The 10536-nt window shown below is 37.8% G+C and overlaps 1 protein-coding gene across 2 annotated transcripts in view; it reads left to right on the top strand.

Moving 5' to 3' along the window:
• The window catches only part of LOC115064924 (membrane-spanning 4-domains subfamily A member 12-like), a 24530-nt gene extending 16123 nt beyond the window's left edge, over positions 1-8407 (top strand). For both annotated transcript variants that reach the window (XM_029543890.1, XM_029543859.1), the window contains 3 exons: positions 2263-2319; positions 5951-6067; positions 8300-8407. In XM_029543890.1, coding sequence (XP_029399750.1) covers positions 2263-2319; positions 5951-6067; positions 8300-8407 — 282 coding nt within the window. The remainder of the gene's footprint in view (positions 1-2262; positions 2320-5950; positions 6068-8299) is intronic.
• Positions 8408-10536: the final 2129 nt, after the last annotated feature.

Genomic DNA, 10536 nt, shown 5'->3' with positions numbered 1-10536 from the left:
CAGAAACTTAGAATACCCAAGATACAATTTGCAAAACACAAGAAAATCAAGAAGAAGGAAGACCAAACTGTGGATACTTCATTCCTCCTTAGAATAGGGAACAAAATACCCATGAAAGGAGTTATAGAGACAAAGTTTGGAGCTGAGACGAAAGGATGGACTATCCAGAGACTGCCCTACCCGGGGACCCATGCCATAATCAACCACCAAACTCAGACACTATGGCATATGCCAGCAAGATTTTGCTGAAAAGACCCTGATATAGCTGTCTCTTGTGAGGCTAGGCCAGTGCCTGGCAAATACAGAAATGGGTGCTCACAGTCATCTATTGGATGGAACATGGGGCCCCCAATAGAGGAGCTAGAGAAAGTATCCAAGGAGCTGAAGGGGTCTGCAACCCTATAGGTGGAACAACAATACGAACTAACCAGTATTCCCAGAGCTCGTGTCTCTAGCTGCATATGTAGCAGAAGATGGCTAGTCAGCCATCATTGGGAAGAGAGGCCCCTTGGTCTTGCAAACATTATATGCCCCAGTACAGGGGAACACCTGGGCCAAGAAGTGGGAGTGGGTGCATAGGGGAGCAGGGCGGGGGAGGGTATAGGGGACTTTTGGAATAGCATTTGAAATGTAAATGAAGAAAATATCTAATAAAAAAATTGAAGAAAGAGTTACTCCAATTTTTACTTTTGTAAACAAATATTTTAGCATTTTATTAATTTTTCATAGAAAACAAAGTATCATTCATGTACAATAAAAGCAGGAAAATAGCTCTTCAGCTCTTTTTAAATCAGTAGAACAAACTTTGACATGTTGTGCTACTTACTTGAGCATGCAATGGCCCAATATCAGTACAAAGGCAGGTATAATCACTAACACTCCCTTCTTTTGAAAGGGATGGAAGGCAGTCTAGCATGCAGCCTTAACATTCTCACATGTCAGTTGCTTAGCAATAAGAATTTCTCCCTTTCATCAATCATAAAACAACTAACCACCTGTTAAAGTTGAGAAAAAAATCTCAACGTGGCTTATCAGGATCTTGTCTAATTTTAGAAAGTTCCTCTGTCTTTTTTCTAGAATCTGGTAACTTATGTCAGGTGTCCTCATTCCCAGAAACAAAGGTACTCTTGGGAGTGGCAGCACATCTCCCTTCTTCCATTTGTTCCAGTCATCATCACAGTCCTCAGGTACAGTAGGATGTAATATTTCAGGCAAGCAGCAGACAGCCAGGAGTATTCATCCTCAGTGGGAGCCGACATTTCTATTTCAATTTTGTTCTGTTTGGACCCTTCTAACCTTGTACTGGAACCTTTTAATTTGTAAAACAAATTTCTTGTGTCTCATTATCTAGCTCATACTCATGTAAATAATGTCATATCATTTTCTAAATCCTTTGGCTCATCACCATTTACTGTTTGTACAATACAGACCAATAAGCAAGTCACCCAGAATTACATTGGAATACTCTCTCCTTGTCTATAGACTTTCACCATATTTTCTTTAATTTGACCCCACCCTCTGGGATCCTGACTGCCCTTTTCAGGAAACCAAGGATTATATTGTTATTAAGTCCCAACATTCTTGTAGCTGGGCTTGAGACATTGTATCACTATTCTTTTTTCTTTAAAAAAAGATTTTTAATGATGTATTGACTCAATATATGGTGCTGATTTCCCTACTTTTGGCCCTGCTTACCTCCTCCTGCAAGGGTTCCTTGTGTCCTTGTGTAGCTTTTCACTCAGATCCTGTTCAGGCACCACTTACTGACTTTTTAGCCAACCTGTGCAACTCTTGTCTGCTGGACCTGGGATCTGAGGACGTGAAAGAATGGAGCAACTACAGTCTACATTGTTAAATGAACATTTGATACTATTCTTTTTCTACACATTCTATTGTTTCATAATAAGAGTCTACACTGTAAAAGGACTATTTGATACATTTTCAGCTATGATAAGAAACACATGGAGCATTTATGGAAGACAAAATCTGTTGGATGCAAATCAGTTATACAAGTGAGATGCTAAAGTCATTTCAAGGTGTCCCTGGATTCCATTCCTACTATAATTGTAACATTAGTGTCTAGAACCTTCATAGCTTTTATCTTTATAAATATAAATCTTGAATTACTTCTTGGGTTGTTTTCTTAGTAGTCTCACTAAGGAACTAAGATACTAGCCCTTGTGTTATAGCATTCTAAAATTATCTTGAATTTATGTATAGACATAATTACTGGGCAATAACAAATGTGGTCTTTGCTTCCAGTTTAGCCTATCAGGAAGTTTATCAATAATACTACAGAAGAGGCCTTCAAATCATACGGTAAGTCAGAAGACTTAGAGATCAGCTCTGGGAAACTGTTAGTAAAAGAATGAATTTTTTAAAGAATAAGTAATTTTTTAAAAAAGAAGAGTCAATGAGAAATTCTGAGTCATTAGATATTTCCCCAGAAACCATTGGGGACGGGGAGGGAGAATTTAAAGTTTGAGAAGCATAACATTGCTTCAAAGAAAAATAATGTGATTGTGTCATCTCAGACGATGAAAGTACAGAAACAGGACTATGGTCATATATGAATGTTCAAACAAGTTTCATGATGATAAAGACCGCTATTTCTTTTTCTATAACATTAATTTACTTTAATTCTTAGAACAAAGAGCACTGCCTAGTAGGGCTACCTTGTCTGGCTTCAGTGAGAAAGGAGGACCACTATTTCTTAAAGCGTTCCAAACCTAACTTCAAACTAAGAAACCAGGGCCAGGGATACGGCTCACTTTCTGGGCAAACAAAAGGACCTGAATTCAGATCCCGCCTCTGTGCTGATTACTAATTGATATAAAAGGATCCAGCCTACTGAGGGTGGTGCCATGCCTAGGCAAGTGTGTCTGGGCTGTGTAAGAAAGGTAGCTGAGCAAGCCAAAGGGAGCAAGCCAGTAAGCAATGTTTCTCCATGGTTCCTGCCTCAATGTTTCTACTTTGAGTTCTATCTTGAGTTTCCTCTATAATGGACTGCAAAATGATATAAACCCTTTCTTTCCCTAAATTGTTTTTGGTCATGGTATTTATCACAGTGACAGAAAGCAAACTGCAACAGTCAGTAACAGGGTACATGTGTACTATGCCAAAAAATTCATTTAACAGGACATCAGAGTTGTTATATAAAGTAGTGAGTCAAGGGGGGAAAGATACAAAGAGCTTTGAGACTAGAGAGTCCTACTATGTGCTTCATCCACAGACAACAGAAACATGCTAAGACATCCTACAACATGCAAAGAAGTCTATATCCATCAAAAAATCTAGAACAAATTAGTAAGATTTATCAGTCTTATAGAATATAAGTTGCCTGTAGGGAAAAAATTAACTGGGTGTCTGTGTGATTTGTTATACTTACCTATTAAGGGAATTCGCATTGTTCTGAATATTGAACCCTTGCAAATAAAGCTGCTATGAATACTTACCAATAAGTCTTAATACAAACATATTCCATGTTCCTCTTATATATGGATACTTATCTTTTCTAAAGAAACTATCCAAGTATTTCCCAAAGTATTTATTGCCTATTGCATTTCTGTATCACCCCCAACCCCACCAAATAGAAGCCAAACAAGTGTTCTTGATTGCTGTATTCAGATAACTTTGCCCAGCAAAGCTTGTTCTGTAAACACCCCTTCTCCAAGTGGCCTTAAAATACAGTTGCCAATTAAAGCTCATTTTTTTTAAATAAAAATGATGATCCTGTAACCATCACTTTTCCATGTAACTAAAGCTTCAGCAAGTGTTTTGACTTCTAGTTACAAAGAACCATACAATAATGTTGGTCTTTTAGGGCATAAAGTTTTAATTTGGTTGTCTTTCCTTTTGTCTGGCAATATTTTTGTTTATGATTTGAAACTTTCACACACATATACAATATACTTCCATCATAAATAGCCTCTAAAGATTCTCTCTGACTCCTCCTGGGACACTCCTCTCAATCCATCTCCCTCCCAAATTCATGTTGTTGTTGTTGTTTGTTGTTTACTCTGAATCCAATTAGTGCTGACCATAAGTATATAGGTGTGGAGTTATCGACTGGGGTGTAGGCAACCTGCCAGAAGCCATGTCCCCAAAGGAAAGTGACTGTCATTCTCTCCTCCTCTGCTAGGGTAAAGCCTTGGGATCCCGACTCCCAGGTTTGGAATTCTGACTGACTTGATCTACAGGCAACCACAGCTGCTATGAGTTGATAAATGTGACATCGTGTCATATCTAGAAGGCAACAGTTCTCATCTCTCCATATCCTCTAACTCTTACATTCTTTTTGTCTTCTTTTTCAAGATGTCTCCTATGTGCCCTAAGTAGGAAGAAGTCGATAGAGGCAACCCATCAATGGATGAGAACTCAGTCATTTATTTTCAACATTTTTACCACTTTTGAGTCTCTGCATTAACCATTAATCACTACAAAAAGTTTCTCTGACCAAGGTTGCAATCATCATTAATCTATGTGTATAAACATAAAGAGTTAGAAGGCAACTTGATAACATGACTATTTAATAAAAGAAAAAACAATAGAGTCCTCTCTATGGCCTATGATATCCCCAGCTGTGAGCTTCAGATGAGGTTTACAATACCAGACTTGGAATCCATTAAGTGGAATGGGTCTCAAAATCAATCAGAAATCAGTTAGCTATCCCCATAACAGTCAAACCACTATTGTACCAGTGAGCATAACTTGCCTGGCAGGTTGGTATTATAGCATGCCAAGTCCAGTGACCACTGATATCTTTAATCCATTAATGCACACAGAATAACACCATCCAGCACTGTGAAAGCTATCCTGTAGAGAGACAGTTTCCTGGGCAGTTTGAGATAGAATTCTTCATAGCCTTCATTGGTTGTCTTTCTATAAGGAAACCTTTTCAAAAGAATAAAAGAAATGACATCAATGAACACCACATGACAATTTACATTAAGATGGTTTGTTCTTTGAGATAAGTTTCAGAATCTAGTGATTTGAGTTAACATACTTGTGTTCTAGCTTTATTAACTTGAAAGAAAATGTGAATATGGACAAGGAAATTAAGAATATTCTTCTTGGGCTGCAGAAATGGCTCAGCGGTTGGAGCACTGACTGCTCTTCCAGAGGTTCTGGGTTCGGGTCCTGGCAACCACATGGTGGCTTCCAACCACCTGTACTGAGATCTGATGCCCTCTTCTGGAGTGTCTGAAGACAGCTACAGTATACTTATATATAATAAATAAATAAATCTTTTTTAAAAGAATATTCTTTTCAATAGGGACATTAAATGATTAATCTTCTCTCAAGCATCATAAGTGAATAAAGTGCGATTGTTTAGCAGTGTTATAAAGCATGCATTGTCTGGAATATGTAGCCTGTCAGCATGTGAGCTGGAGAGTGACCTCCCACAGTGTGCAGTTCCCCCACATCATCAGGAAATCTAGCTAGATAGCACCTGTAGTCCTAAGACAATTCCCTAAATCTTGTCCTCATGCTGTCTAACAACCCTAGAAACTTAATGGAACATTAGCTTCCTGGTAATATAAAGCCCTGTAACATGGTACATTTCTCCATATCATGGATACATTTTTATGATCCATTTGCACTTAACATGCATTCCATTTTTCCCCAATAGTCTAAAAATATCTAATGCAGAGACCATTTCTTTCCCATCTCTTTATCTACTAACTCAGCACAAAATAGGCATTCAATCAGTTTCCTGTAGAGAAAGAAATAACATTCATGTCCTAGTAAAAGTTTTATTATTCCCCACCCCCCAAAGAAACCTGTTTGGTCCTACTAGGAACCTCGCTGCTCTGCAATTCTGACGACCTTTTAGTGATCTCACTAATCCAGAAAGATTAGAATTTCTATAGTCCTACAAGAATACACTTGACAGGAATAAATATGGATTAGTTTCAATTACTGGACAATACTTTTTAATCTGTTCTAGCTGACCTGGACCCTGACGATGAATATCCTAAGCATCTTCGCAACACTAGTTGGTGTATTTTTAACAACAATCGAAATGATAGTGACTTCAAGTGTACATTCTTCCCTGTGGCAATATGTAAGTATGGGGTTTCTGAAAGAATTTCATCATAATTTTAGAATTGTGCCTTTTGTTCCTCTGTGAGGATCAAAGTATTACAGTATTAGTCAAGCCAACAAGATTCTTCTTATCAGTTTAATCTGAGACATTTCTACCAACTGTCAGTGTGCTGCAAGCTCCATACTATATTCCAAAGCCTCGGGTAATCAAGTAAAGTCTTACAAATATCAGTACAGACATTTTTTTGATAAAGCATTATAGTCAACCCTGGCTACCCCTTGTTGCTGTGATATTCTTATGATTGACAGTTCATTTCTTCTTAGGTATTGACATCTCTAAGACCAATTTTCCCAAGGTTTTTTTTAAAGTTTACCAAAATTTACTAGAGTAAGACTTCTCTTCCACAAATGAAATGGCATCCATGTGGATTTATATTAGCTATAGACTTATGGTCAATACAAGTCCCATAGTCTACACAGTAATATCTTTGCAATAGATGTAATTTGGAAGGGTCATATACTCAGTTCCATATGCACAAGTCATGTGAACATTTTTGGGCTTCTGCATCTGTTTTTTAGAAGGTCCATGCAGAACTGTTTAAGGCTGTTTGTGTTGTGTGTCTGTTGTCCTGTGCAGATGGGACTATGACATAGGCACTTAGTCACTTTAGTTTGTTGGTGTTAAAAGAAAGAATGAAGAGAACATGGAGGCACTTCCCCAACTGAACTCCTTTCTCTGTGATAACTCCAACCTGTGTCAAGTTAACACACAAAATCAGCCAGTACAGTTTGTCAGTCTTTTATTTTATTTTTAAGAACCAAATCTTTATTTTACTGATTCCTTGTGTTGGTTTTTGTTTGGTTTTATTTCCTTAATTTCAGTTGTGATTTTAGTTATTTTTTCCTATCTATTATGTTGAAATTTGCTTTGTTCTTGTTTTGGCCAAGGATCTAAGGTGCATCATTGAATTGTTAATTTGAGATAACTTTTTTAATGTAGGCAACAAATACTATAAAGTTTCCTCTTTGGATTGATTGTCTTCATTGTGTCCCATTAGTCTTGAAATATTATGTTTTATTTTCATTCAATTGTAGGAATTGTATTTTTCTTCCTTCTTGATTTCTTCAGTGACCCAATTATTCTACAGTATGTGGTTTAATCTTAATGAGTGATATACTTCCTATAGTTTTTTAACTTATAATTTATTTATTTTTATTGGTTATTTTATTTATTTACATTCCAAATGTTGTCCCTCTTCCCGGTTTCCCCTCCAGGAACCCCCTATCCTATCCTCCTTCCTCCCTGCTTCTATGAGTGTGCTCCCCCACCCACTCCTGCCTCACCACCCTAGCATCCCCCTACGCTGGGGCATCGAGCCTCCACAGGACCAAGGGCCTCCCCTTCCATTAATGCCACATAAGACCATCCCCTGCTACATATGCAGCTGGAGTCATGGGTCCCTCCATGTATACTCTTTGGTTGGTGATTTAGTTCCTGGGAGCTTTGGGTGGTTCCGTTAGTTGATATTGTTTTCTTGTTTTTATATCTGTTGATATCTAGCTTTATTCCATTGTGATCAGATGAATACAGGATCTTATTTCAATTTTCCTTTGCTTTGTGTCTTAATATATGTTCTATGGGCTGCTTAGTAAAAGAATGCCTATTGTTTAGTGTTTTAATGAACTGTTCTGTAGATGTTAAGTCCATTTGACATTTCAATGAATCTCACCACTTACCAAGACTCAAGAAACATTGCAGGAGAATTAGAAAGACTGTAAAAGCTGAAGGATGGGGAGGAATGCTATGAAAATCTGTCTTCTAAAGATAATGTGGCTGTCATTATAAAGAACTCAAAGCATCTGTGGCTACCTGCACAAGATCTGTACAAAATTAAGCCAACTAAAACTCTGGCATAGACAGGGTAGATGAACACCAGGCCCTAAGCCTTTCTAATGAGCTATTGAAAGCAAATAACTGCTTTTCAAAGAATCATACTTTTGTAATAATATGGCCACTAGTCCAGTATATGACTCCACACATTTGCATATATGGGCAATACTAGCTGGACTTAGTGGGCTTCCAAAAAAAAAAAAACCCATGAAGTTGGGAGGGAAATTTCAGGTTGACACAAGAGGAGCTGGAGGGAGAAATGGGACTATATGTTGTTATATTTCATTATATACATATGAGAAACTCTCAAAAATAAGGAAAAATTAAGTAAAGACTGTATTTTTTTCTTTTTGGATACAGAAAAGTGGCAGGGTGCTTACAGAATATCTGTTCCTGTTCAGCATGTTGGAGTTGTTCGTGTCATCCATAGTAACTGAGTGGATCTATAGAGCAAGTCAAATAGAATAAAACAGTGAGTCTAGCATTCCTCCTCCCATGAACAGAAGCTACTAACCCCTGTGGTTTACCCTGTTCAGATAAGTTAGAATTGAGCATCGGTAGTGTCACCTCTAAACTGTGACTAGAAGTAGAGGGGAACATTTTGCTAAACCATTCTTGTACTAAACAGCTTTGTATAACTGAAGCTAAATAAGTCTCTTTACATGAAGTGAGTTGGGGCTGAGGGTGTAGCTTAGCAATAGAGGACTTAGGTAGAATTGGTGTGTTTCTCAGTTTGATGACCAGATGAAGCACGTAGAAAGAAGCTGGGGCTAGAGTGTGGTGGTAGAAACGAGAGTGCTGGGTTTTAGACTCGGTGCTACTTGACTGGCCCTAGTTCCCACTATCCACTTCCACAAGCACTGTACCCCAGCTTCACCACCTGCCTCTGCCTCTATGAATACACCTTGCTTAGTTTACCACCTTAACCCATAGATGGAATTCCTTAAGTAATCTGTCTGTAATTAATGTGGTAAAAATTAAGATGAGAGAAGACAGTATCAGATAAATTTTTTCCTTAGATTTCACACTTTCCCTTGGCTCAGTGGTTGCCTCTGCATTTGTATAGCAAACTTCATTTCCTTTGAAGAACATGTGGATGGCATGTGCTGCTCCAGAGGAATGGGGGTACTTATAGCTAGCTCACTATTTGCCTTTCAATAAATTTTCCTTAGCTGAAGTAATGAAACAGGGCATTGAAGTTCATGTAAAAGTCTAATCCTCAAAAACTTTAAACATACACAGCTGAGACTAGAGAGGTGGCTCAGTGATTAAGAGTTACTTGTTTCTCTTCCAGAGGGCCCAAGTCTGAGTTCCAGAACCCACACAGTGGCTCACAGCCACCTATAACTCCAGTTCCAGGGAATCCAACAACTCTCTTATGGCTTCTGTAGGAACCAGGAACATGCACCAGGCAGGCATGGTGCATATGTGTACATGCAAGCAAAACACGCAGGCACATATATAAATATTTTTTAAAATGTATAAGTCTCTACTTAAACACAAAACCACAAAACTCATAATTCTCTCAACAAAGGAACAAGAGAAAGAATATCAATCAAAATGGTTTTTTACTTATATCAAATAGAATTTAAATGGTGAGAAGCAGAATGAATAGGAGAGGAAAAGAGGGGACAGGCAGAGGGAAGGAAAATAAATAGCAGAAGAAAAGGAGAAAGTGACTTAAAAACAATATGAAAAAATAAAACAAGACATGGTTTGGGAAATATATCTCAGATGAAGCCCTTGCTAGCATGAATGAGGTCATGGGTTCCTGAAACACAAAAGAGAAAAAACAGCTCATGATTTTATTTATTTAAGACTGTTAATAATAAGTCTATTCTTGTTAGAATTCTTTTTAAATGCTGCTAAAATTATGTAGTTCTTTATCTTAGATCACATTAATAAGCAATCTCCCATCATCCAACTCAACCTCAGGTTGACTGGTATCATCGATGTTGCTCTTTTCCTTGGTGTTACGAGGAGTATCATGGCCTGAGTCAAGGAGTTGATGACTGAAGAACTTTGCTCAAGAGACACCTTGGAAAGTGGAATTTGATCAAGTCTTCCTCAGCATTTCATTTCCTCCATTTCATTAATAAAAACTGATAGCAATGAATATGTTTATTTTTCCATGTGGGAAATTTATCATGAATTTATTTCATTGTCAAAAATTAATCTGAGGCTGGATCTGGTCAGCCTAAGTTAGAGGGTTCTTCCAAGCCCAAGAATCACATGAATGGGCACAGGTTTTCTAGCTACTGTCAAAAGATGCGTAAATCATCTATAGTGTGGAATGTATCACTAAATACATCTTTATGCAACTGAGACTACACAAAGGAATGTCCACAGAACTTTCTTACTAGAAAGTTCATCTTCTGCAATATTTTATCCTTTTCCCCAGTGCTTTTCTTGATTACTCATTATACCTCGTATTTTTAAAATGTAGGTAAACTATCTTTCCAGCAATATTCTGTTATATCAGCAAAGACCTTTTGTGTTGGTCATCTTTCCATTTCTGTGACAGAATATGTGAAATAAACAACTTCTAGGGGCTGGAGAGATGGCTCAGTGGTTACGAGCACTGACTGCTCTTCCAG

The sequence above is a fragment of the Mus pahari genome, chromosome 1, assembly GCF_900095145.1.
Source record: "Mus pahari chromosome 1, PAHARI_EIJ_v1.1, whole genome shotgun sequence".
Lineage (NCBI taxonomy): Eukaryota > Metazoa > Chordata > Mammalia > Rodentia > Muridae > Mus > Mus pahari.
The sequence above is the reverse complement of the archived record's forward strand: the minus strand, read 5'-3'. Positions and strand labels throughout refer to the sequence as shown.